We start from the raw sequence: 27,666 nt of genomic DNA, 5'->3' as shown, positions 1-27,666 counted from the left end.
GTTCACGAGCAGGCCGGAAGCGGAGCCGAAGATCCCTAAGATGCCCTTCACAGCGAGGACCTCGTCGGTCGAGGCATGGCAGAACAGTATCACATCATCGGCGTAAAGTGAGATAGCCGGGATGTTGCGACGGGGGTGGAGTCTCCGGAGGATGCCGGCCTGGAGCGCCCGCTGCATGAGGCGCCTGAGCGTGTCGACGGCCAGCACGAAGAGCTGCGGGGATGTCGAGTCACCCTGTCGCAACCCGCGGCGATGCCAGATCGGGGGTCCCGGCACGCCATTCAGCAAGACGCGGGTGCTAGCCGAGGAGAGGAGGATGGCCAGCCACTCCCAGAACCTCGCTCCGAAGCCATATTGGTGCAGGGCCTCAAAGAGGAAGGGCCAAGATATGGAGTCGAAGGCCCGGGTGAGGTCGAGCTTGAGCATGATCCTCGGCGCGCCCAGTTGGTGCAGGAGCTTGAGGGATTGCCGAACTAGGACGAAGTTGTCGTGGAGTGTACGTCCGGCAATGAAGGCATTCTGATAGCGGCTCACTAGGCCGTCGAGCATCGGTGCCAAGCGCAGGGAGAGGACCTTCGCAAAGAGCTTAGCCACAATATGTATCAGGCAGATCGGACGGTAGTCGCCGAGCTTGTGAGCATCGGAGCGCTTTGGCAGCAAGGTGAGCAGTGCTTGGTTGAGCCTGTGAAATCCACGCCCTCTCAGCGCATAGAGCTACTCAAAGACCTCAAGCACGTCCTGCTTAATGGTGCTCCAGCACGCTCGCAGGAATTCCGCGGTAAAGCCGTCCGGCCCTGGTGCCTTATGCGCCGGCATGCACCGCACAGCCTCCCATTACTCGTCGAGGCTGAACGGCGCCTCTAGGCCAGACAGATCAGCTGGCTGGATTAGGTGCTCAAAGTCCAGCGTGTGGGCACGGTCAGCCGCTGTGCCCAGCAGCCCGTCGAAGTGGGCAAAGGCCGCCTGGGCCATCTCGTCGTGGTCGCTGATCGTCTGCCCATCTACAAGCAAGCCGTACACTCTGTTTTTCTGCCGCCGATAAGTGCATTGCCTGTGGAAGAAGCTCGTGTTTGCGTCGCCGTCCGAGAGGGAGGAGATGCGAGCGCGCTGCCGGGCAATAGTGCGCTCAAGCGAAGCCAAGCCCAGGTAGGAAAGCTTGGTCTGCTTGCGCAACGTCCTGTTTCAGAGCGTAGTACCACGTCTGTGCGGCGCCTCAGAGGTGATACGAAGCGAGCCAAGTGCGTTCCGACGCCAGTGTCCGTTGGCCCCGGAAAAACTGGTCACATTGGTTGAGCCAGTTCAGGGGGTCCTCGGTGCCGTCGTAGGTGGCGAAGTCCAGTTTGGCGAAGCGCGGCGGCGTGTGGTTAGGGCCGCCCTGGTGGTATGGCTCGTCGGCGCGGAGCAATGGAGGGGTCTGCGCCGGGTACCCGTTGGGAACGGCGAAGCTGGGGGGGCCGTCGTACTGGGTGTGCGGCGGTGCCGAGGCCGTCGTATAGACCGGTTGTGACGACTCGGTCACCCAGGTCGGTAGCGGCGACGGGGAGGGGGGAACTGGAGCTGGTTGAGCAGCACCCCTGGCGCGGCGGTCGGGCCCGGCCCGGAGGTGGCTGGAGTCGGCGGCGGCGGTTGTAGGGTCGGCTGTCGTAGCCCCACCGAGGGTGGCAGAGGCAGATGTAGTGGTGGCTGCATCGGCCAGGCCAGCGCGACGGTTGCCGCCAACAGGGGCTGCTGCTAGGGCGGCTAGGACGGGCCGGCGTTGGCTGGTGGTGGCGCGGTCGGCTGCGGCCCGTAGGGCGCGGCCAGGTATAGCCGGATGCCCTGGACGGCAGTAGCCAGGTCGCGAATCGCACATGTCAGCTCCTCCGGGGTGAGGACGGCCGGAGGCGGCGCGGCAGAAGAGGCCGGCGCAGGCAGGTGCGGCCCGCTGGGCGTGGTGATCATTGGAGTGGTGGTGGGGGACGACGACGCAACGGGGAGGGCGGCGGTGATGACATGATCGAACCAGAGCCTCATGATACCAAACTGGTAGAAACTAGGGTTCTAGCGGCCCCCTGCCTTAGGTTATAAGGGTAGGAGGGAGGTTGGAGGAGACGAGGGCGCCGCGGCCGGCGCGACGGCGCCGTCTCGGCGTAGGGAGGAGGAGGCGGCGAGTAGAGGAGGCGGTGGCTAGGGTTAGGGTTCCGGCTCCTCTGGGAGCCGGGCCATAGAATTGTCTTATTGCTTGATTCCAAAAGAGCTGTTTACATCGGTTTATATAATCTCGATAACTTGGACTCTAAGATAACTTGGGCTAAGCCCCTAATATTATTAAGATTTTTTTTTTGAGAAAACGCAAAAGACTTTGCGTTTCATTGTATTGAAAAGAGGAGGAGACAACCTCCTAGGAGGCTAGTACAAAGGTGTTACAACCAGATCAGTGCACGTCCCAGGTGGGTGGCAGGGTGACCCTAAGCCCCTTGGCCCCTGCCTGCGCCCAATTCCTGGACTCGTCCTTGATCGCATCGGCGAGCTCTACTAGCGATGGGGTTACATGGTCGAATACACACGCGTTCCTATGCTTCCAGAGCATCCACGGCACGAGAAGCGCAATCGAGGCCAGCGCTTTGCGGAGCGGGTGAGGCGTGGCATCGCGAGCGCGTAGCCACCAGTCCTGCAGCGAGGCGTCCTGGTCGGGCACAGGTGCCGGTAGTCGCAGCCAGGATATGATCCGTGCGGCTCGCTTCGCGAATGGGCGTAAGAGCGCAGGTCTGCATCGTCTCCGGTTCTTGGTCACAAAGAAGGCACCGAGGGTGATGCGTTAGGCCATGCCGAGCAAGGCGCTCCGCAGTCCAACAGCGGTCCTGATTGGCGAGCCAGTGGAAGAATTTGACCTTAGGCGGGGCCCAACCCTTCCAGATCAACTTCCAGGACCGGCAAGTGATCGAACCGTGGAAGGTGGCAAGATAAGCGGACCTGGCAGAGTAGCTGCCGCTGGCTGTCCACTTCCAGGAGAGCGTGTCCGGCTCTGCGGAGAGGGTGATGCGGGACACCAACAGCCAGATCTGGAGATACTGCCCAATCTCCTGGAGGCCAATGGTGCCGTGAATGTCCCTCGCCCAGGCATTGCCGGCTATGCCTGCTGCCACCGTCCTGGACTTTCTGCGATGCTTGGGGATGCACATGTAAAGCGAGGGCGCGTGCTCGCGGATGGAGAGGCCGAGGAGCCATCTGTCCTCCCAAAAGAGCGCAGTCGATCCATCTCCAATCTGCATGGTGGTGGAGGCATAGAAGAGGCCATACTCCTCGGGGGTGAACTGCAGGTCCAGGCCGTGCCATGCTCGGGTAGTGTCCGTCCGTGAGAGCCATAGCCATCGGAGCCGAAGGGCCAGCCCCGTGCGCTCTAGGTCTCGGACACCGAGGCCGCCGTACTCCAGCGGCCGACATACCCGTCGCCAGTTCACGTGGCAGTGTCCACCGTGGGCCGCCTCGCGCCCGGCCCAGAGAAACCCACGCTGAATTTTCTCAAGCTGCTTCAAAGCTTTCTTCGGGGGCGCTAGGGCGAGCATCTGATGGACGGGGATGGCGCTGAGCACAGACTTGACGAGCGCCAGCCGCCCGGCCTTGTTCATGAGCCATGCCTTCCATGATGGTAGGCGGCCGGCCACCTTGTCGACTAGGGGCTGCACCTGAGCCGCGGTGGGGCGGCGCGTGGAGAGGGGGATACCCAGATACATGATGGGCAGAGCCGCTGCCTGGCAGCCCAGAATCACCAGTGATTCGGCTGTCGACTCATCTCCATGTAGTGCGGTGGCGGAGCTCTTGCCGTAGTTCACGAGCAGGCCGGAAGCGGAGCCGAAGATCCCTAAGATGCCCTTCACAGCGAGGACCTCGTCGGTCGAGGCATGGCAGAACAGTATCACATCATCGGCGTAAAGTGAGATAGCCGGGATGTTGCGACGGGGGTGGAGTCTCCGGAGGATGCCGGCCTGGAGCGCCCGCTGCATGAGGCGCCTGAGCGTGTCGACGGCCAGCACGAAGAGCTGCGGGGATGTCGAGTCACCCTGTCGCAACCCGCGGCGATGCCAGATCGGGGGTCCCGGCACGCCATTCAGCAAGACGCGGGTGCTAGCCGAGGAGAGGAGGATGGCCAGCCACTCCCAGAACCTCGCTCCGAAGCCATATTGGTGCAGGGCCTCAAAGAGGAAGGGCCAAGATATGGAGTCGAAGGCCCGGGTGAGGTCGAGCTTGAGCATGATCCTCGGCGCGCCCAGTTGGTGCAGGAGCTTGAGGGATTGCCGAACTAGGACGAAGTTGTCGTGGAGTGTACGTCCGGCAATGAAGGCATTCTGATAGCGGCTCACTAGGCCGTCGAGCATCGGTGCCAAGCGCAGGGAGAGGACCTTCGCAAAGAGCTTAGCCACAATATGTATCAGGCAGATCGGACGGTAGTCGCCGAGCTTGTGAGCATCGGAGCGCTTTGGCAGCAAGGTGAGCAGTGCTTGGTTGAGCCTGTGAAATCCACGCCCTCTCAGCGCATAGAGCTACTCAAAGACCTCAAGCACGTCCTGCTTAATGGTGCTCCAGCACGCTCGCAGGAATTCCGCGGTAAAGCCGTCCGGCCCTGGTGCCTTATGCGCCGGCATGCACCGCACAGCCTCCCATTACTCGTCGAGGCTGAACGGCGCCTCTAGGCCAGACAGATCAGCTGGCTGGATTAGGTGCTCAAAGTCCAGCGTGTGGGCACGGTCAGCCGCTGTGCCCAGCAGCCCGTCGAAGTGGGCAAAGGCCGCCTGGGCCATCTCGTCGTGGTCGCTGATCGTCTGCCCATCTACAAGCAAGCCGTACACTCTGTTTTTCTGCCGCCGATAAGTGCATTGCCTGTGGAAGAAGCTCGTGTTTGCGTCGCCGTCCGAGAGGGAGGAGATGCGAGCGCGCTGCCGGGCAATAGTGCGCTCAAGCGAAGCCAAGCCCAGGTAGGAAAGCTTGGTCTGCTTGCGCAACCAATCCTCTGATGGGGAGAGCGTGCGGGTCTCCATGGCTTGGTCGAAGCGCAGGATAAGCTCGCGGGAGATGGCAAGCTTGTCCCTTATGTTGCCCATGGACTTGGCGCTCCAGCTCGTGAGGGCGCGGCCCGTAGCCTGCAGGCGACGCACCAGCCGCCTGAAGGGGTCTGGGTCGGACACCTAACCCCAGGCCGCAGCAACCGTGTCGTGGAAGCCGTCGAGGCGCATCCAGAACTCCTCGAAGTGGAAGCGCTTTTGAGCTGATGGCATGGAAGCGCTTTTGAGATGAAGGCCTACAACGACCCTTGGCATAGTTGGCATCCATCAGCCCATCTCCGCTGCTGCGATGAAGGCCTACGACGACCTATTCGCCACGCCACTGCAGATGTCGGTCTTGCAGGCTATCGTGGCCCTCGTCGACAGGGAGCTCCCGGCCTGTCTGACGGCCGTGCCCAGCACCGCGGCAGCCAGTGCGTGTTAGCAGCGCCGCTCGCCACGCGTCGACACCCTGCTCATGGATCACGGCTTGCAGATTGTTGTATGGAATGTTAGAGGCCTTAACTCACGCGCCAGGCGCTGCGCGATTCGATCGTTACTCTGTACCACCCGCGCATCTATTGTATGCCTGCAAGAAACTAAGATGGCTTTGATCTCGTCGTCTGTTGTGCTGGAAACGCTTGGGTCTGAATTTGATGGGTCAACTTACCTCCCGGCCGATGGCACGCGCGCGGCATTCTCCTCGGTTGGAAAACCAGGGCTGCCACGCCTCTCGACCTTCGTTCACGCAGCACGCGGTGACGCGAAGGTGCGCGCGCCCAATGGCAACCCCGGTGGCTCACCACGGTCTCACGGGCCCCAAAGCGACAGACAAATTGCTGTTCGCAAGAGCTGCGCGACATTCGCGATACTAGCCCGGCCCATGGATGTTGTGTGGGGACTTCAACCGATATGTCGTGCCTCGGACAAAAGCTCAGGCAACGTGAACCACCGCATGATGGGTAGATTCCGCCGCGTCATCAACGACCTTGCCCTCAAGGAGGTTTACCTCAATGGGCGTCGTTTCACGTGGTCCAACGAGCAATCCCCTCCTACGCTCGTGCGCCTCGACCGGGTGCTCTGCACCACCGATTGGGAGGACAGTCATGGCGAGTGCCACCTCCGATGCCTGGCATCCGTTGTCTCCGATCACTGCCCCTTGCTCCTGGACTGCTCGCCCATGCCATCAGCTCAAAAGCGCTTCCACTTCGAGGAGTTCTGGATGCGCCTCGACGGCTTCCACGACACGGTTGCTGCGGCCTGGGGTTCGGTGTCCGACCCAGACCCCTTCAGGCGGCTGGTGCGTCGCCTGCAGGCTACGGGCCGCGCCCTCACGAGCTGGAGCGCCAAGTCCACGGGCAACATAAGGGACAAGCTTGCCATCTCCCGCGAGCTTATCCTGCGCTTCGACCAAGCCATGGAGACCCGCACGCTCTCCCCATCAGAGGATTGGCTGCGCAAGCAGACCAAGCTTTCCTACCTGGGCTTGGCTTCGCTTGAGCGCACTATTGCCCGGCAGCGCGCTCGCATCTCCTCCCTCTCGGACGGCGACGCGAACACGAGCTTCTTCCACAGGCAATGCACTTATCGGCGGCAGAAAAACAGAGTGTACGGCTTGCTTGTAGATGGGCAGACGATCAGCGACCACGACGAGATGGCCCAGGCGGCCTTTGCCCACTTCGACGGGCTGCTGGGCACAGCGGCTGACCGTGCCCACACGCTGGACTTTGAGCACCTAATCCAGCCAGCTGATCTGTCTGGCCTAGAGGCGCCGTTCAGCCCCGACGAGATATGGGAGGCTGTGCGGCGCATGCCGGCGCATAAGGCACCGGGGCCGGACGGCTTTACCGCGGAATTCCTGCGAGCGTGCTGGAGCACCATTAAGCAGGACGTGCTTGAGGTCTTTGAGCAGCTCTATAGGTCGTCGTAGGCCTTCATTGTCATAATTGTGTGACTTCAGGCAAGTTCTTTTGTGCTTCAATCATATTAATTATAGTATCTCATTGGAAGGACAAAACATTCCTATTAATAGATATATGAACTGGAGGTCTTCTGAACGTAGTCCTGACCACAAACACCTTGTTTAGATGTAACGTCTAGCAGGTAAAAGAGAGAGAGACATATATCTAGCGATGCTAAACCACAATTTAGCCATCCGAACATACCTTTAGATGAAAGCAGTAAATGTCCACTCTTAAGAACCTGCAAACAGATATACAAAATTGACACCATCATTCTGAGTTAATAGCATGATTTTGAAATAGCAGTTTAAAGACTTCCATTCTAAACATGCTCATAGACTTATAGTAAATATGAAGTTGCAGCTATGTGTAGCAGTCACACGGCATATGTAAACATCTATAGAGAGACATTCTGCCAAAGCTTGAGGTCATTTGGAGAACAGTGTGACATAAACTTTGAGTGCAAGTTGATCCAACAAACCTGGCAGTTAGGACATGCGGTTGGTGGACTATCCCCTTCACCAGTCTGGGAGTTCGGGTCTCCCTCCCCACATCGGCATATCTTGAACTGACCTGCATTCTCCGAAGGCTGCGAAGATGATACCTATCAAAAGGATGAAACAAAGTGGGGTAAGTACTTAGCATAAAGCAACAAACAAGTACTTCCTCCGTAAACTAATATAAGGGCGTTTAGATCACTACTTTAGTTATCTAAGCACTCTTATATTAGTTTACAGAGGGAGTAGTAACAAGGCAGGTAGAACTTGAGATTAACTAAAACGAGCAAACTTTTACATGCGCAGATTTATGTGCACATTGTATCAACTGAATCAACAATAGAGGATATTAACAACAGAACATTTGTCTTTTGTTACTGATAAAGGTGCTATGGAAGCACTACATATTCATATCTACGGTTACCATTCCTTGACAAAATTTAGAAATCTCCCTTAGTCTATCTCTTATCTTTATCGCCTCCTTTTGTACTAAAATACTTTTCTTTAGAACACTTCGCCTTAAGGAAGTCATAAGTACTAAGTTTCATCACCAACCAGTAGAAGCAAAAGTCCAAACTGATGGAGAAGGTTGGGCAATTCACATATACTCCAACACCCCCTCTCACATGTGGTTTGAGAAGGCCTAAACGTGGACAAAAGGAGGGTAGGGCAAGAAAAACTTTTTATTACAAAAGCCGAGACTTGAACCCAAGAACTCTTGTGCCTAATACCATATTAAGTTTCATGCACGAACTAGTAGAACCAAAAGTCTGAACTGATGGAGAAGTTTGGGCAATCCCCCATATACTTGAACAAATATGAAGGCTACCTAGGCACCATATTGTCCAAGTGACATAAAGGTAATTATTTTCTTTTAGAAAATAACAACACATATTTTCTTTGAGGTAGTCAAAAGGTAGTCCCTACATATATTTCATTAAAAACACAAGATAGGGTTTAACTTGATTTCTAGAATCCAGACAACGCATTTTGTGTCTATAAATGATACTCCCTCCGTCCCAAAATTCTTGTCTTAACTTTGTCTAGAAATGGATGTATCTAAATACTAAAACTTGACTAGATACATTCATATCTAAACAAATCTAAGACAAGAATTTTGGGACGGAGGGAGTAATATTTTATGCCTATCAACGGTCTAATGACTCTTAATAACAAAAGTACAGTGAGATTAAATCATAGAATCTATGCATTAGAAACACATCTACAAAGAATAATTGTTCTATTGCCAGTAAAGGAGAAGCAAAGATGAGGCACGGTGGAGCCACATCAACTCCTCAAAAGTCTACAATGCCAGCCCAAAAACGTTTGAAAATACTGTAAGTCTGCTTGTACAGCTCCACTCTAAACATTTCTCTTATTGTTTTAATAGAATTTTACTGCTAGCGCCCCCCATTGTCAGCCTGCTTATTTTATTCACAACCCAAATGTCATGAACCATAATTTCATTTCATTTGGCATGTCTTTCACTGGAATGCATATTGCAGAATTTTGTTGTTAGTCAAGTACACTACTTGATAAACCAAAGTGATCTTGGTCTGGTCAACAACTCACTGATCAACCAAAGTGAGCTCTTTGTCTCACTTTTTTTTTGCAAAATAATTATATTTGTCTGGTATCATCTGGAAGAAAATTAAAATCAACTGATAAAGTGACTAAACAGTGGGGTCCAATGAATACTTTGTGGAAATGCTAGAACGGATAAGAAACATGGAGAATATAAAAAGAATGTATAATTGAATCATATGACAATCTTACTGGCTGGTAAGGAATCCTGAACTCTGAAGCTGACATTGTCTTCTCAAAGTAGCTGACTTATAAACAACTCAGGATGATTTGTCCCACCAACGAGTTGATGTTTCTCAACGGCTGATGCAATGTACAATGTTACTCGTAATAAATCCATGAGGCTTGTTCATGATAATTATAAAATAAATAGCATTATATAGCACCATAATTCGGAAGGAATCACTAATTTGTCGAGTTTTTGGATAAAGATGTCTCTCTATTCAGAGCTACAGCTAAATGTATTCTGATTCTACTCATCCTATATACCCAAATAGTTCATTCCCACTACCTGTATTATCTTAACATGCACACACCCACCTCATCAAAGGTCCACCACAACATGCATGAGAAAAAAATCCACTATTAGTTGATTCCATGCACACATCCCACCTCATCACACATGCCACCTCATCAAAGGTCCACTCAACATGCATGAGAAAAAGTTTTTTCATTGTATTATGCCACTTATATTCAATATATGTTTCGACTACACAATAATCAAATACAATATATAATATGTGTTTTAGTTTTAGTTCATATGTTCTGAATTCAACTACTCATGTTTCATACAATCAAACCACTCAAAATATATTGCAACCGATTCCCGCAGCAATGTGCAGGGTATTATCTAGTTAACTTAAATTTGTGCATGCCGATTACATTGTCCAATCCCTTCTGTAAATACTAGTTCAATCTATGTACAAGTCATTAAGCCATAATAATCGTCAAGTAAGCCAAGAGAAAATGTGATAGACATTCTGAAATAAGGCGTGTGCCCAGGATCCTGAAGGCATTGCTTTGCAAGAATTTGGATGTACCAGTAGAAACTGAAGCAGGAGAAACTTTTAATTCTTCAAGAGTTGGAGTTGGTTTTCCTCATCCACCATAAGTAACAGCTTGAGATATCTAAGCCATTGGCTGGACCTGGGACGTTACGCAGCACAGGAAACAGAAGTAAGATTTTGATACACTATGGAGACAATCATACAATGTATACAAGTTTGATGCTGCTAAATAAGATGAAGTATTACTGCCGGTACGTGTCCTGCAAGCAGTGCAAGATTATTCAGACAAAGATGCACATGCACCGACGGCAGGAGGTACCGTCCATGCCAATGAGTTATGACCGAAAGCAAAATACATTTGGGAAACAAGGCATGCAAGGCGCACGGCCGGCTGACAGGACTGAAACCTGAAACCCAAACCTCCTCCATGCACCGGCACCAGAGAAACCAATGCGCATTGTCAAGAAGAAAAGAAAAAGGAGGCAGAGTCAGGCCGATTTTTATCGGCGAGCATCGCACGCGTATCAAATGCGTGGATTCAGGCAGACTGGAGACCAATCCGATGAAGAAATCGATTTGAACATTTGCATTTTTCACAAGCCAGACTCCAGAAATCACAAGGCAGTCGTCCTAGCACGGCGCAGCTGCGAAAGCAAACGGGGGAACGGATCTAGAGGGGCGCGGAGCGGGGCGAGGGACCGCGAAGCGGGGCAATGCGGCTCCTCTATCTAGAAAAACCGGGGCATTCGCCGGAGCAGAAAGAGAAAGAAAATGCACCGATGAGCGAGCATGAACGGAGGCGGCAATGCAATGCGGGTGGGGGGGCTCACCTGCGGCCGGAACGCGATCGGGAAACCAATCTCAGAGCGGCGGGCACGCCATCGATCCCACCTCCTCCTCCTCCTCCTCCTCCTCCCCCCTTATCTCCCTCCCCCGTTCCCCTTGTCTCTCTCCCCCTCCCGTTCTATTTTTCTCCCGTCTCCTCCCTCTCGCCCGCACTTTCTCCGGGGGACTTGTTTTGGAACGGGAGCGAGCGCCCAACGAAATAGACGTGTCACTGCGGGGTGGGGCCTTATCCCGCCGGGGCCCACATGCCAGGGCGTCGCCCCCGGTCCCATCCCTTTCCGCCGCTCCTTTCCCCGGGCGAGACGCGCGGCGCGCGGACGGGGTCAAGCGATCCGGGCCGTCCGCCCGGCGCCCGGGGACGCGTGGCGGAGGATGACGGGACGCCCGAGAGAGGATGCTTCGGTTCTGTGCGGGGCGGGCGGAGTGGTGGGAGGCATGTCGTTAACGGGACGACAGGCTCTGCCGTGGGGCCCACGGGCAGCAGTATCTAGTAGTGGGCCCTTGTGCTTGGAAATTTTGTTTTCTTGTTCCTTTTGTCCTTTTTGTTTTTTTAACAGCACTACTATATTAAACAGCAGGCATAGCAATATCGCTAGCCACCACACATCATTTGATACATCATCTGGTCATAGGAGACCAGAACCGACGACACCCGACACACCTAGCGCCGCCATAGCATGCGTCACTTTATTACAGTTTTTTCTTGGGTGCATGGAGCCCGTCCCGACCCGGATGCCACGCACTTTCCGTCCGTGCTCACGTGCCCTCTGCACATGTCATCGATCGCCAATGATCAATCCACGAGGATACTCGAATGATTTCATTTCAAAGCAAAATAGTATTACAACATCTCAATTACGGCCCCTCAAACACCCGCGTATGCGTCCAGATACGTCTTTCATATGCGCATCCCAAAAAAAAATCAACATCTTCCATCCGATCGGATTGCTTCGCCGAACAAAAGGATGATAGTCCATCAGAATTCATCGGCAAATTCATACTAGAGACTACTTAAGCAATTAAAATGTACACAAGACGGGGAAGAGCGAAGGAAATAACCATTTCCTTGCCGCCCCTCCCCTCTTTCGGTCGTCCACGCAGCTATGCACATCCTCCGTGTAGGCGTCGGCGTGTGGTGGAACGTCATCATCGTCATCGAAGCCAGAGGTGAAGGCGGCGTTGTCGTCCTCCTCGTCGGAGTTGTAGCCCAAGTCGGACAGCCTGCGTAGTAGGCGGGCCTGCTCCTTGACGTGGCGGGCCGCTTTCGCCTTCGCCGATGCCTCCTTCGCTGCCTCGCGCTCCGATAACTGGATGGCCAGTCGGAGCGCGTTCTCGGGGTCGACCGACACGCTCAAGGTCGAACCTCACGCGGCCAACGCCCCCCCCCCCCCTCTTCCTCTCTCGCTGCCGCTCGCGACGGGCTGCACGCGCCTCGGACTCCGGCATCCTGATTTGCCCCGTCCTCGACGAGGGCGCGAGGACCCAGCGGTGGCCCGGCACCGCTTCCGGAGCAGAAGGTGGTGGAGGTGGGCGGCATACCTGACTTGAAGCGGACCGACAGGAACGGGAGCCAGCAGAGCTGCGTGCCTCGCGAGAAGGGCATGCGATGTCGTCGACGCTCCGTCGGCGTGCGACGGGCCGAAGGATGCAGATCCACCGTCGTCGGCGCTCAGTCAGCGTGTGACGGCCCCGAAGGATGCAGATCCACCGCCATCGGGGCTCACCTTGGTCATGCAGCGGCCGACGCAACGCGATGCGGAGGGCCACCTCCTCGACATCGATGTTCGATCCGACGAGGCTGCTTCCGCCGCTGACCATCGGATCGGAAGGTGGGGGATTGGAAGTGGAGCGGACAGAGGGTGAACTGCCAGATGTCTAGGGTGTTTAGATTGGGGTATTTAGTGGGTTCGTGGTGGGCGGAGTTGACATGGCAGTGGGGTCGATGATGGGCCAAACCTGTCAGGCGGGTGTGCCCGGGCTCCCCATATCCGCCCCATTTTTGGGTTGGATATGAGGGGTGTTGGTCAGTGTGGGTGTTGGTGTTGGTGATGGGGTCGATAGGGGACTAGACCTGTAAAGCAGACGTGCACGGGCTCTTCATATCCACCCCATATTTAAACTGGATATAAGGGGTGCCGATCAACCTGAGCGTTTAAGAGACCTGTCTGGATCGAATTTTTGTGACCGGACAGCTCGCACAGATATTTAAGATGTCTGGCTGTAGATGCTCTTACTTATCGCTTAAACGGATGTACCTTAGGTCAAAGGGAGCATTATTATTACCCATCAATGTGAGATAATAATAAGAATTAGTGGGCATCTGATGGCCTTGGGATATTGGTGCCGATACAAAAACCTGGCAACGATACTCTACAGGATCCAAGGCAATGGCAGAGATACTGATCGTGGAGTCCTAGATAAGCCAACTCCTGCCATCTCCATACGAGCCATGTTCGGATCCCCTTCACGGTCGCACAGTACTCAAACAAGACCCACGTACAGACAGTCCACCCGTGAGGAACACAGGCAATGCACGATATCTACCCGTACATGCGTGACAAATAGCACGGGTGGGACGAAGGTTTGCGCCGCTGATAGCCCACCCAACAACCAAACACAAGTCCAAGACCAAGGGTGGGCCAGTTCTTTTGAGATCCAGCTTATGCATAAACTGCGATAGGAATAAGCTTCACAAAAGCTGCCGTAGAAATAAGTTAATGAAAAAAAGTCATCCAGTTCTTTTGTCTAGCTTAGCTTATTTTCCCAGCTCTCAGTGAAAAGTACAATCCCCCAGCGCGGCGGCGCGTGGAGCTAGGGCCACGCCCGAGTCAGAGGAGCAGCGTCGACTGGAGGAGCAGTGCCGACGGCTAAAGGAGCAACGGCTAGAGGAGTTGGGGTTGCGCCCAAGTCGGAGGCACAGTGCCGACCGAAGGAGCAGCGACAATGGCTAGAGGGATCGGGCCAGAGTGGGTTGCCGAAAGGGGCGGACCAGGCCAGGAGCTCGCGGGGAGGAAGGGGGCGTCGGGCTTGGGATGAGGAAGGGAGTGGGGCGTGGGGCTCGCGCCAAGGGAGGGTTCGAGGCCGCGGGATCTGGCGACGGCAACGGCCGAACCCTAGAGGAGAGGGAAGAGGGGTCGAGTGCGGGAGGAGGAGGGGTCGAGTGCGCGGGCTTGGGAGGAGACTGGTTGGGTCGAGTGCGGTGGCATTTTCGCCATAATAACATCAAACAACAGGGGCAATATGTTATACCCTTTCGCTCTAAGCTGCGGGAAGCCACTCCACCCCTTTTTTTCACTGTGAAGGAGAGAAAGGTGAAAATAAGCTCAAGTGACTTCTCAAAAACGAGTTCTTTTGCACTTCTAGCTTATTTTGACAATAAGCTCAAATAAGCTGCAAAAGAACTGGCCCTAATTCCCTCATCAGGATCATGGCAGATGCAGCAACGGCAACACACATTCCCTTGAGAGACTTGCTACAAAGCGCACAGTGCAGAAACACAAGCGCTGTCGCATAAAACTCATGCTGTTGTAACAGCGACACACAGTCCTGCTTTGTCGACGGCATTGACAAGTCGCACCTGACAAAGTGTTTATGCTCTCAGCTGTCGCCGCTTGGTTCATCGTCCTCGTCGAGGTTGATGCCAGAGATGCTCATCTTCCCCGTGTTTACTGCAGTGCAAAGGCAGAACGAATGAGCTAACAGTACAGACATCAGGAATCCACACACAGTTGTTTATAGGGCATACTAGCTGGCAGATGGAAATACTGGGCCAGCCTATTGGTGCTCAGAGCTCACTATCCATGCTTACTAGTGCCATTCACTATAGATAGATAGATTCGTGGTCAAGGCTTGTTGTTTATTCACCCAGAAATTTTAGTATTCCATGCTTACCAACTGCATCCAGTCCGCAAAGATTTGGCATATACTTGCTAATATGTTCTTCGGCGGCTTTATCGGCCTTTAGCGTCTCGCATTCGAAAGAGACCAGGACTTTCTTGTTCCCATGTTTCTTTTGAACCAACCCAACAACATCATCTTCCCATCTGCAAAAGATGGTGTTTGCATAAGGAGAACAGCACAAAACAAACATTACAAACAGTAACTAATACTACTTCACAGCATCAGGTGCACTATCCTTCACCCACTAGTGAAAGTAATCTTTTATCAAGCAACACGGTAAATACTAAACAATCCAGAATCAAATTCCAACCATATGTGTCACGCACATATAGTTCATAAACCATGCAGCACGGATTTAAGAAGAGGACCCACATGGTCTCTCAAGTAGGTAGTTTTATCCTTTAAACTTGGAAGCGTCCAGTAATTAGGTAGTTTATCCTTTAAACTATGACGAGTCCATATATGGTAAGATTGAAAGTTCAAGTCTAGATCTGACTTGTTGACCAAGTCGTCCTAATTAATAGGACTGTAATGTACTCTCTGGCATAAGCAAGAAAATAGACGAATAATTTGTCTACTTTGCCTCCCAGGACGACAGCCCCTCCTGTACCTCTCCTCAAAACCCAAGTTCATAACAATACATTTGAGAGTTGAACATGACATCGCTAACACAATGAAACATCATATCTAACAGCCTAAGGCTACTTTGTTCAAAGAAAAGAACATTGAACACCTCATAAGTTGGCCTTCACAGAAAAAAAGGGGAGGGACTTGAATTTGTATACAGTAAAGAGAGACTAAAGCATGAACTCAATAAAGGACTAAATAGTTTAGTTTGTGTCTATTCATGCAGGCAATGCTTGATTTATGGCTGCTTAGTGGCATGATGAAGAAGTAAACTTGTCGCCATGCCGGTCATGACTCATGATGCATTTGACAATACCAAACCATATAGACTGCACGAAAATTTTGGATACCCAAAATTCAAATTTGGTCGGGCAAACCTAGGCTCAAATCAAACACACCCTGAACATTTATAGATCATGGCAAAGAGATACTACAGAGGTATGCAACTCTGCCAGTGAGGCAACGTAATTTTCACAGTATCACAGCATAAGACAATGATAAATTAAATTGTGTTTTGGCCTTGATTAATCACATGAGAATAGAGACATACAAAATAGCGTACAAGGACCAATAATCCAATATACCCTGTTTCATCGGATTATTCCCGTTTATTCAATTGCACTTCTTGAAAACATAATCCATTCCAACAACTTCAGATACTGTAATGCTTTCAAAAACACAGTTATGCTACAGTGTTTTGATATAGCATGAGAAAAGATATGACGTACATGCATCTATATTCCGATTTCATATATATCAACAGGACTTCCAGCTAAAATTGATGGGCATGAGCATCAGCACATGACGCCACACCGTTTTTGCAAACAGTAAATTCAACAACATCAAATTTAGTTCTGACGAAATCCACCCATGAAAGAAGACTTACCCATGCAAATGGTCAATGTTTTGTAACCGAGCAGCATCATGTCCCCTGCATTCCACCACAACCACCTTCTCTGTTTTCCTCTGTCACATGAGCATAGGTTAACCTCTGCCACACAGACTACAAGTTCTAAGAATAAGAGATAACTGAGTTTTAAGGATATCTGTAGGTAACTTCTGATAGATCCAAGATAAGCCGAGATAGTATCATTTTACAAAGGAAGGTGAGCTAAGATAGTAAGATAACCCGTCGGTAGAATACATACTTGGTGGAGAAGAATTTTACAGATATCTGACCTTAAAATTAATGATGGAGAGCTTTATGAGGCGGTAATCATCTCCTCGGCTACATTCCCTCTCGCATGGTATCGCTTACATGACACAAAAGAAAAGGGACAGGGTAATATAAGCTACAACTATCTTCTCTTATGTGTAATAAAGACTAAAGAGTAAAGACAAAGATGTGCACAACTGCAGAAGACAATGGGAGGCGAATAGAAGCACATACATTCACCTTTGTACAATCAAGAACATATCATGTCACATCATTTTTCGTCAAAAAACTATGCATCGTTCTAACAAAAATCCTGACTTCCTAATGTAACAGGTTATAGCCTATTACACAGTACCGGAATATTGCTATGCTAGCAGTCTAGCAGAACACAAAATTCAGTTCGAAACAAAGATAAACTTCTATACAGATAAACCCTAATAACATATCGCTATCACTTGTGCTGACTGCAGAACAAAGGGGGGGTTCTGGTGGCAACACAAACGATCCAACCGAGATGGCAGTAGGAGCCCAACTACACAATGATCGCGTCTGGAAACTAGGGGTCAATCGATAAACAAGTACAAGAAGGGTGAACGAAGAGAGATGTGTACGGGTGCCCTGGAGGCCGTAGCAGGCGGAGTCCGGGAGGCGGATGAAGTGGCCGGAGATGGCGCCAGAGGGCAGCAGCGCGATGGACGCGACGCCCTCCATCTTCTCGCCGGTATCTCCCTCCTCGACCTGCGCCACAGCATCCTCCGCCTCCGCCGGCGGCGGCTGACGGTCGCCATTCGCCTGTGTGTCCGACAGAGAGCCCATCCTTCACACCGCGCCCAAGAGCCAAGCGCGTCTCCTAGGAGCGAAAGCGGAAAGCAACGGATATTTTGTACATAACCCCCGCTAACTGTAATAAACTTCATAGCAAGGGGTGTATCTGCTAATTTACCATAGGAAGGAAACGTCGACTTGTTAGTTGTTACGCGGCCCTCCGAAAATCCCCAAAGCCCTCGGCCCTCAGGAAACCCCACAAAGCCAGATTTCTTCTGCAGCCTTCGTCGCACGAGAGGCGGCATCCATGGCGGCGGCGGGCCCAGCCAAGACGGAGGTGCTGTCCCTCTTCCGCGCCTTCCTCCGCACGGCGAGGCAGTTCTCCGACTACAACATCCGCGAGTACACGCGGCGCCGCGCGGCGGACGCCTTCCGCGAGAACCGCGCCCTCGCCGACGCGCCGGCCGCGGCGGCGGCTTTCGCGGACGGGAAGCAGCAGCTGGAGGTGGCCAAGAGGCAGGTGCTGGTGTACTCTCTGTACGCGCCCAAGGCCAAGAGCGTTGTGGAGATGAAGATTCAGTGAGCGACGAGGGATAGAGGTTTCACGCCCGCCATCTCCTCCTCCTTTTCCCCCCTTTTGGGTCCGTGCTCTTTTCTGTACTGTTATTAGTAGGGTCACGGCGGTCTGACGCTGATAGAATTCCGCTGTTACTATGTTCGCTGGATAATTGCCATGATACGGTGGTTGCTATTGTTCAATAAGTTCGCTCGATGATCATGATTTTGTATGTTTCACATACCAATGTTACGTGTAAAACAATCTGATTGTGGCTTTAGAATTATACTGTAATCTTGTCTCTGACTTCTTGCAGCGGTGCTAAATATAAGAGCATTTAGATTACTATTTTAGTGATCTAAACACTCTTATATTTCTTTACAGAGGGAATACATCACACTAGCATTTGTGCGCTACTGCATACTTGTCGTGCTGACTAATGTGTAGAACTGTTAAGGGTGCATTGAAATCAATCATGTTACTCATCAACTGTTTGATGAAATGCTGAAATGCCGCAACCTTGGTTACAAAGCCCAACCAGATTAGGTTTTGCATTGCATAAGTTGTTGGGAAACGAGATAGACTGGCTATGTGCGAGTAGTGTTTACCAGAATATTCTGATCCAACAACAACAACAACAACAACAAAGTCTTTTAGTCCCAAACAAGTTGGGGTAGGCTAGAGGTCAAACCAACAAGATATCGCAACCAACTCATGGTTCTGGCTCATGGATAGCAAACTTCCACGCACCTCTGTCCATGGCTAGTTCTTTGGTGATACTCCAGTCCTTCAGATCTCTCTTTCCGGACTCTTACCATGTCAAGTTCGGTGTCCCACGGGCCAGAATATTCTGATCCGTGCAAAAAAAAAAGGATAGCAATGCAAGACACGAGTCATAATGTATACAACTTATTACTTATTAGTTCAATGACACAAATTGCATATGACAGATAGCCAGTAAAACTACAAAAGAAAAATCACGGATCTATTCTTGGCTAGCTGAAGACAAGCAAGGTACTACAAAACTTAGTATCGAAAGCAGAGGAGGCCTTGTCATACTACCACAATATGGTGAAGCATTGCCACACTGAGACAACAATACGGGGTAAATGTGAATCTTACCAAGAATGCGGAGAGCAAACATTGAAGCATCCTGTGTTGATTTAATGGTTGCTCCTTGTTTGCCGATCAGGCTGCTAGCTTCCCCAAGTGGCTGTGTTGGCCCTGCAGGACCAGCACCTCGCTGAGACTGGGTGGTTCAATGTCTAAACCATCTGTTATTCTTTTATGTACTCTGCACAAAACATCAACAGCTGGAGGAACCAGTTCATCTGGCTCATCCTTTGCTGAAATCATTACCTTTAAACAAGAAAACAGTGTCTAATACAGGAAACTTAGGTAGTAGATATGCATGAGCACTGCAGCATTGCAAGGATAGAACATATATTTACATCCTACACTAGTTGGTTGAAATGACCTCAATGCTTACACGGTTACACCTACTACTATCCCAATGATAATAATAACAGAGATGCTGCATGTTGGTAAACAAACTGAAGGGCATCCACAGTGTACAACTACCACATTGGATTCAGACTAGGCAGGAAGAAAAACAACTTATGTTCAGCTGGGCAGATTTCAGAATATCTGTACTTTCCTATTTTAGCACAATTTATGTTAATTAGGGGGATTGGTTAACTAAGGCATGTTAGGTTCATTCCTGTGCTGCACTCTGGAATGTGATGCTCTTTCTGGTAATATTTATGTTACATCTCTCAACAACAAAACAAGTAAAATAAAGCATACGATTAAGGTAAGCACAATGCCAAACTATGTGCTTACATTGTGATTGCATAAATCCAGAGCTGTAACTAATACCATTATATGTGATGCTGAAGTCAGTTAAAATATTAAATATTACAGAACGTGTTGTATATGGCATCTTTACTTTCTGTTGAAGGGCGTGCAGTTGTATATTTGTCTATTTGATTTTAAAGATATCATCATTTTCTGAAAGAACCATCTAGGGTTTAACGAAAAGGTTAGGATTATGCTTGTTCGCACTTAGCCCGTTAAAATTTTGCCAAATGAGTTCCTTTTGGCCCAAAAATCAAACAGGCCATGGAATTACCAGCCAATATGTGGAACTTCTTGACTGGCATCTTCATCCAATACTCAAAAGACTTAAAATCTTATTTGCAGCAGAGGAGCACAAAAGCAGACTCTGTTAACCACGACTGGAAATATTAGTTTCTTACTGTTTTTTTTTCACCATTAAGTTTTCCACAAATGTCTGTTCACAGATAGTTTGCTCTTTTTAGTTTTACAGGTTCTATACTTGTGCAGAAACTTACATGAATAGTCCATTGTATGTTGCCCTGTTTTTGTTAGGAGTAAGAAATGCCTTCATCGAATTACCTTCATCAGTGGAGGCCCAGTGAGCAAAGTCTCCGTAAGCAGCTTCATCAACTCCCTTGCCTTGTGACGTCCCAATGTCCTCTTCAACTACCATATCGCCCTGCCCCCTGAGTTTCCTGAGTAGCCCCCTCTGCCCCTAGAAAGTTGACCCCCTGAGTTCCATGGGTATCCACCTCTGCCTCGAGCATACCTGCCTCTGCCAGTGCCCCCTCTGTTGTATCCCCTGCCTCTACCACGAGTTGGACATTCCTTCTTCCAATGACCTACCTCCCCACAAATATGACATTTGTTGGGATCTCCCCACTCCATGCGCTCAGTGACTGCAAATGTCGAAGCCGGCACAAACTTCATGTTTGCATGCTCAAGAGATAGCCTCACCTCCTCTTGAGACATTGCTGCAATAGTCTCCTCAATAGTTGGCAGGAGAGGTTGGTGCAACAGGGAAGCCCCCTGCCATGAAAGCAACCTCTGAAGCCTTCCAACAGTTTCAGCACACGCCTGCGTGTAATCCACTTGCGCCCTGACTCGATGCACGCCGCATCATAGAGTTCCGAGAGGATCACAATTATCCGCTCGCCCACAAAGCCTCAGCTCTGCTACATATGCCATCACCGACATGTCATCGCCTTGGCGCATGACCGATCTTCCTCAATGAGCAATTAGCATGAAATTACCCTTGCCGAGTATTGGGTGGATAGTCTTCCATATCTCGGCGACGTGGATAGTCCCTCCATAGAGCGACCAATGGAGGGCATCACCGAGTTCAACAACCAGCCAACAAGCACGAGTTTATGACCTTCCACCGTTTTCCCTCCGCGGTAGTCTTGTCTCCGGGTTCATCAACCGCACCCAATAAGTGCCCATCAAGTTCCTTCTGTCTCCACACCAACAATGCCCTTCTGGACCAGCTCAAATAATTTGTGGCCCCTCTAGCTTCATGTCCAGGGTGACATTTCGAGCTCCGAGCCACTTCTGTCGAGGAACGATGGCCCTAGAGTTGGAGTTGGACTCGCGAGGATCTTAGCGAGCTTCTCGAAAGCCTCGCAAGCGCATTTGGTTCAGCCATCTCCGATCCGGTATCGGCAACAACACCTCAGAAGACCCTATATAGCCGCACGTTGGTCCCTTTACGCCCGGCTAGCAAGAGACTCCGCAACTCCAGCCTCCAAGTGCAAGCAAGCAACCACACCTCTTCCTCCGCGAGCTTCTCTTCCTTCTTCTTCTACAAACAACGCAGCTTCTCTTCCTCCTTCCTCTCGCAAACAACGCAGCCCAGAGGATCTTGGCCTCCAACAGAGCCAACCCCGCGAGCTTCTCCGCTCCCGGTCCCCTGCAGACACACGCACACACGCCGCACAACAAGGAGCTACCCTTCTCCACTACCCTTCTCCTCTTCTCCTCCGCAGCACCACAGCCCGCCACGCCGAGGAGCAAGCAGCGCCACCTCTCCTTCCTCTCCAACGAGCCGCACCTCCTGCGAAGCCACGCCGCGCCTCCCAGATTCGCCGCTACCTCGCCGGACGCCGCCCAAATCCGCCGCCACCTCGCCGGACGTCGCCTCGTCTTCTCAGGCCCCGCCGTCGCTGGCCTCTGATACCATGTAGAAACGGGAGGGAGAGAGGAGTATGGGAGGGAGAGAGGAGTACCTCCAGCTCGTGTGTTTTGTGTGTGGCGGCTCTGTCTGGGAACGGGATGGCTGGGAGCCTCCTTTTAGGTCAGTCCCACTACATGGGCCTGGGCCCTAAGAGATAACTGGATGGGCTGGGCCATACCGGTTCAACACTTATCAATAGCTGCTTTCGGACTAAATTAAGTCTTGGTTAGGACTTCACTTAATTAGTTGAAGCAACATCAAAATATTCTTTTGCTCCTTGCTGGTAGCTGCAACAAAGGCATACATCCATTCCATATAAGCAGGTGGTTCTTATTGCATAACTTTTAGTGAACTATACAATATAATATCTTTGATGCTCGGATCTTCCAAACTGTAAACTTTCCATCCATTTAGCGGTGATAGTGAATCGTAATTGAATGGAACACTATAATCCCAAGATTAACCAGTCTAAGTAATATTTTAGAGCCACTTACACCAAAACCCTGGCATGTTTAACATGTAGATGGATTGAAACAATAGTTCCTGAAATACTTCTTGTGTTGCCATCTTGGTATGGCAAGTAGATACTGCTGAGTAGCTGAATATCAAGGTGCATGCAGGCCTTGTGGCTATTCGCCGACCTGCATGTTGTGTGGTGCCTTTTGCAGGGCTTTTTCTTGCCATGATCTTTGCAGGGCACCTCCACTGTGTCTTATTTCCCCTTCCATATCTTTACCCTTGTGCATTTTCGACTGGCGTAGTTTGACAATCTTTAGTTTTCTTACTGGTCTTGTTGAGTAAACATTTGTTGGTTTGCTAGCGATTATACCTGGTCTTTTGTCAGTAAACAAGATATCAGTTTTTCTGGTTGGTAATTTTCGTTGGTCCGTCGATTAAACCAAAAGACTGAGATTGGGATTTACAAAAACACATGCACATCATGTTGAACATTAAATATAAAATTGGGTAACGTAGCGGTATGACTTGGTGCATGTGTTAACTTATACAATTCCACTAGCATCACATTCAAGCTCGAAAGTCTTTTTAAAATTAGAAAGTTGGAGTAAAGGAGCATGTAAAGTTGGAGTAAAGGAGCATGTGTGTTAACTTATCTTTCAAAACCGTGAAGGCTTCTTCCTGTGCGGTATCCCAAGCATAAGGCATATCCTTCTTTGTAAGCTCATTACGAGATGCATCAATGGTGCTGAAATCTTTCATAAAACGCCTATAAAACCCGATGAGTCCAAGAAAACTCTCACTTGTGTGACCCTTTTGGGCTGTGACCAACTCTCAATCGCTTCAATCTTGGTTTTATCAACTTTAATTTTTTGTGGAGTAACAACATAGCCAAAAAATAAAATACTCGGTCGGTGCAAAATGTGCACTTTCCAAGGTTACCAAACAAACGTGCATCACATAGAGCAATAAAAACAACACACAAATGATCCAAGTGTTCCTCCAAAGATCTACTATAAATCACTATATCATCAAAGTAGACTATCACAAATCGTTCAATGAAAGCACGTAAAACCTCATTCATTAATCACATGAAAGTGCTAGGTGCATTAGTTAACCAAAAAGACATAACTAACCACCTATATAATCTAAATTTAGTTTTAAATGCTATTTTCCATTCATGTTCCAATTTCATGCGAATTTGATGGTATCAACTACGCAAATCAACTTCGGAGAAAATTATAGAGCCATTTAATTCATCAAGCATATCATCCAGCCTAGGAATAGGATGACGATAACGAATAGTAATATTATTAGTGCCTCTACAATCAACACACATACGCGATGTACCATCTTTTTCGGCACTAGAATAATAGTAACAACACAAGGACTAAGATATTCACATATATAACCTTTGTCGAGCAGCTCATGTACTTGACGTAGAATCTCCTTCGTCTCCTCTTGATTGGTGCGGTATGGTGCACGGTTGGGTAGCAATGCACCGGGAATTAAGTCAATCTGATGCTCAATCCCTCTAATAGGTGGTAATCCCGGTGGCATGATCTTGTGGAAAGACGTTAGTGAACTCTTGCAAAATGTTAATGACAGCAGGAGGCAAATAGGGAGGCATGTCCTCGAATGAAAATAATATCTCTTTACATACGAAAGCGTAGCAAACAGATGTAGGAACATCCAAATCAGTAAAATCAGATTTAGTGGCAAGTAAACAACCACTCTTCAGTTTTATTTCAGATGCAACACTAGATGATGGTTTATTAGGCTTGTTGTGTTGTTCAAACTCCTTTGCTACAATCTGATTTTCACTCTTATGTAGGTCATGTTTTGCTTTACTAGCTCTAGCAATGCCATCTTTCATAATATGTTCAGAAGACATAGGAAGCAAACTTATATTTTGATCTTATGAACAAGGGTATACTGATTTGTCCTACCATGGTGTACATATTTTTTATTAAATTGCCATGGTCTACCTGTAGCGACCCGACTCAAGACGAGTCAAGCCTCTGGTGTTTCCGTACCATCCCAAGATCATGCTGGTACACACTCAGTACATAATGTATATATTCCAGAGTTCAATCACACAGCTTTATTAATCGAAATCTCATAAAGAGTACTTTATTACAATAAAGGATTACAATAAAGTGGCTGAAGGCCATCTCATGAGATATCTAACGAAGACTAGCGGAAGCATCAGGTAGACGAGTCGATCCGACTCCAAGGGCATGTCGCTGAGCGTAGATCGTAGCCTCACTCCTGGTCGGAAAAATACTCTGCAAGATGATACGTTGCAGTCGTGTAGGTCAGCATATTGAATATGCCGACAAGTCATCAAAGAGAGGAGTAAAATAATAATCAACTATCTCTACATGCATATTTGGCCTGTGGGGCTAAGTTTTGCATAAAGCCAGTTTTATCCTACAACAAGAGGGGTTGGAAGCAAAATATTACTACATTGTTTGTTGTTAACGAGATGGTTCCGCCAACCAATTCTCGTACCCGAATAGTTGTTAACACCCACATCATTATTAAGTTGTGTCGAGAGTTCAGGGTAATTTCAATGCCTTCGGCTCAAGTTGTCCATGACCGTGGACACGGCTAATCGATTAGGTTGGGCACTTTGCAGAGTTTTGCACACGTTCCCCACAAGATTTGATCGCCTCCGGGTTTGTCCTCGCACTTCAGGGTGTTTGAAGACCGGATGATCAAAACATGGTCTTTCAACGGATCCCTCTGAATCCCTGTCGGTGCCCATCCATTCCTACCGTTCTTCTACATCTGCTAGCACCGCCTGTCCAGAGTCGCTGCGTTGTCCAACCAAGCCAGAGCCCATAATGACTTGTGGCTGTGCAAGTAAGCCTTGAGTCTTGAAGTCTCCGTCCGTCCCTTCGAGCGTGGGTGAAGCTTTCCGCAGGATGTCATGGCCTCTCCAGCATCCCGGGCATCCACTGGGTTCTCCAGGGAGCCGATCAACCGTCCTTCACCCAGAGTTGCATTGCGTCCGAGGTCTTGGAAATCTTGTCTTAACCGGTCTTGATTATTTAATCAACCTCGCATCACTCGTGTTATGCACTCAACCGAAAACCCGTCTACTCAAGCATAGCAAATGTAAAATTGTCGTCCCGGGGCCAAGTATCGGGGTTGTTGTGTGCCTACCACATGATACTACAACTTATACTAAAGTTTCCAAGTACCTAGGCAGCATGCAATTGGGCAAGGAAAGCTGAACTACCATGCATCGAAAACATAGGAAAATAACATGATCAAAATGACTTGCCTTGATGATAGTTGTCTTGATCGAACGCTTCTAAGTAACACGCTTCGCACTCCGGATGATCTACCGATACAAACACAAAACACACCATAAGCACTACAATCAAGCAACAAGTAAAAATAACATCACAAGTGAGGATTTGCTAAAGCCTAAGTAAAAGAATTCAACACGCGTCACTATGGCAGAAACTTGTTTCTGTTGAAAACACCAGTAAAAATACTTTAAATTTTTTGAAACTTCTACCACAGTAAGATTTAATCACTAGGAAGCAGTATAAAAAAGAATCAACTCAAAATCATTTTTTAAACTCCTGGAATAGGAAAAACAAGGTTTAAACTAAATCTGATCTAACTTATATTTGAAAATTTCAAACATAGACAAATTATATGTTTTTAAAAACTACAGAAAAATTGGAGTCTACTGGAACAAGAATCAATATCATTGGACTTCGGGATCAAAAGTTATGGCCAAAACTAAACAGAAACTTTTCTGTTTTTGCAATTAGACAGAAAACGAGAAGCTAACTAACTAACTAACAGGGGGTATACGTGGCGCGCTGTGATAGGCTGCGGGGGTGTTTGTTGCAATCGTTAGGAGCAAACGGCCGAGGGCTAACAAAACTACTGGCTAACCGTGTTAAGTGAAAAAAAAAACCAGTGCGGTTTTCTGATCTAAACCGAAGGGGTATCCTAATCTAATCTACACCGTAGAATATGGATCTAAGGGCTACTAAGAAAAAAAAACAACAGGAGGAGGGAGACCTTACCATGGCAGTGGGAGGCAACTCCGGCGAGGGGAGGCGTCGGGCGGAGCGGGGGTGGCTCGGGGCGGCTGCTCCAGGGGGTGGCCGAGGTGGAGCTGCGGGCTGCTCGGCGGGGCTGCTGCAGGGGGCTCGGGGCGGCGGCTTGACGTGGGCGGGGTGGGAACGGGTGCGGCCGGGGCTCGGGGTACTTATAGGCGGGGAGAGGGCCGGGGAAGGAAGGCACAGGGGATCCGAGAGGATCCCGAGTTCCAGGGAAAACTCGGCTCGGGGTCGGGCAGAGACTAGGAAGGAGAGGAGGGAGACGACCGTGGGGGAGAGGGGTTCGGCCAGGGGGTCCCAACGGCAGTGGGAGAGAGGCGGGGAAGGAAAGGTAGGGCGGCCGAGATCTAAGGGATTCGGTCCCTGGGCTGTGGGGGTGGCGGCCCACAGCTATTAAGCGCTCGGGGCGGTTGCCTTCTAAAAAAAAGACTTGCCTATTTTAAATCTTTTCCGAAACAGAAAAACAAAAGTGAAATAAAAGGAAATAAATCAAATATTTAATATAGAGTATTATATACCAAAAAAATCAGAAAAATATCCTCTACCCGAATAACATTTTTCCAAAGCAAAAATAAAAACTTCAAAAAATGTTTTTTCAAAAATTCCTCAAAATGCTTTATTTACTTTTTGCAAATATTTTTGCAAATGATCTTTGGATTTCTTGGCTCCAATATTTCAGAAATTGCCCGCACTTTGGAGGGTCATTTTCCTCCGCTCTCTCTCTTGCGTGCAAGAGAATATTTTCCCGGGCATTTCTCGTGCGAGGAAAAAGATGGAAATGCAAATCAAAGGACGAAAGAATTCAAGTGCCAAATTTATTTCAATCAATATGCATAGATGCTTAGCTACAATGTAAAACATTCCCAATTAGGAAAATTGGGATGTTACAAACCTACCCACCTTAAGATGAATCTCGCCCTCGAGATTTGGGTTGGCTAGAAAACAGGTGCGGGTGGTCTCGACGAAGATCCTCTTCTCGTTCCCAGGTGGCTTCTTCCTCGGTGTGGTGGCTCCACAACACCTTGCAGAACTTGATGATCTTGCTGCGGGTAACTCTGTTGGCAATCTCGAGAATCCTGACGGGTTTCTCCTCATATGTCAGATCACTGTCAAGCTGTATGGCCTCTAGGGGCACTGTATCTCTCAACGGAACATCGGCCATCTCAGCGTGGCATTTCTTCAACTGGGAA

The 27,666-nt window shown here is 49.7% G+C and overlaps 3 protein-coding genes across 5 annotated transcripts in view; 1 reads left to right on the top strand and 2 right to left on the bottom strand.

The window, feature by feature from the left end:
- Positions 1–11,010, bottom strand: part of LOC123449114 (rho GTPase-activating protein REN1-like) — a 33,260-nt gene extending 22,250 nt beyond the window's left edge. Inside the window, exons 1-5 of one of the 3 annotated variants that reach the window (XM_045126202.1) lie at positions 10,898–11,010; positions 10,101–10,206; positions 9,253–9,363; positions 7,461–7,583; positions 7,184–7,220 (exon numbers count right to left, since the gene is read on the bottom strand). In XM_045126202.1, the coding sequence (XP_044982137.1) occupies positions 7,184–7,220; positions 7,461–7,583; positions 9,253–9,288 (196 nt within the window). In that variant the 5' untranslated portion in view covers positions 9,289–9,363; positions 10,101–10,206; positions 10,898–11,010. Of the gene's footprint in view, positions 1–7,183; positions 7,221–7,460; positions 7,584–9,252; positions 9,364–9,571; positions 9,673–10,100; positions 10,207–10,474 lie in introns of those variants that run through there. The other 2 variants (XM_045126203.1, XM_045126205.1) reach the window with 2 other exon arrangements.
- Positions 11,011–14,225: 3,215 nt separating this feature from the next.
- LOC123449112 lies at positions 14,226–17,458 on the bottom strand. The gene is made up of 5 exons (XM_045126200.1): positions 17,208–17,458; positions 16,620–16,693; positions 16,327–16,406; positions 14,805–14,956; positions 14,226–14,581 (listed from the first exon to the last, which is right to left on the bottom strand). Exons 1-5 carry the CDS (start codon positions 17,410–17,412, stop codon positions 14,511–14,513), a joined length of 582 nt encoding a protein of 193 aa, XP_044982135.1. The 5' UTR covers positions 17,413–17,458; the 3' UTR covers positions 14,226–14,510.
- A 121-nt stretch (positions 17,459–17,579) lies between these two features.
- LOC123449113 (LYR motif-containing protein 4-like) lies at positions 17,580–18,220 on the top strand. The gene has a single exon (XM_045126201.1). It carries the CDS (start codon positions 17,669–17,671, stop codon positions 17,942–17,944), a length of 276 nt encoding a protein of 91 aa, XP_044982136.1. The 5' UTR covers positions 17,580–17,668; the 3' UTR covers positions 17,945–18,220.
- The last annotated feature ends 9,446 nt before the right edge of the window (positions 18,221–27,666 follow it).

Source organism: Hordeum vulgare, chromosome 4H, assembly GCF_904849725.1.
Source record: "Hordeum vulgare subsp. vulgare chromosome 4H, MorexV3_pseudomolecules_assembly, whole genome shotgun sequence".
Classification (NCBI taxonomy): Eukaryota; Viridiplantae; Streptophyta; class Magnoliopsida; order Poales; family Poaceae; genus Hordeum; species Hordeum vulgare.
This window is presented reverse-complemented; position numbering and strand designations above follow the sequence as displayed.

What these genes read in the sequence shown, in the direction of transcription:
- LOC123449112 (XM_045126200.1), bottom strand. Translation starts at nt 17,412, where the DNA reads ATGGGCTCTCTGTCGGACACACAGGCGAATGGCGACCGTCAGCCGCCG. An exon ending in CTACGGCCTCCAGGGCACCC is followed by an intron (nt 16,694 to 17,207) that starts GTACACATCTCT and finishes GTGTCATGTAAG; the next exon opens with CGATACCATGCGAGAGGGAA. An exon ending in TTGCGGACTGGATGCAGTTG is followed by an intron (nt 14,582 to 14,804) that starts GTAAGCATGGAA and finishes TTTGCACTGCAG; the next exon opens with TAAACACGGGGAAGATGAGC.
- LOC123449113 (XM_045126201.1), top strand. Translation starts at nt 17,669, where the DNA reads ATGGCGGCGGCGGGCCCAGCCAAGACGGAGGTGCTGTCCCTCTTCCGC.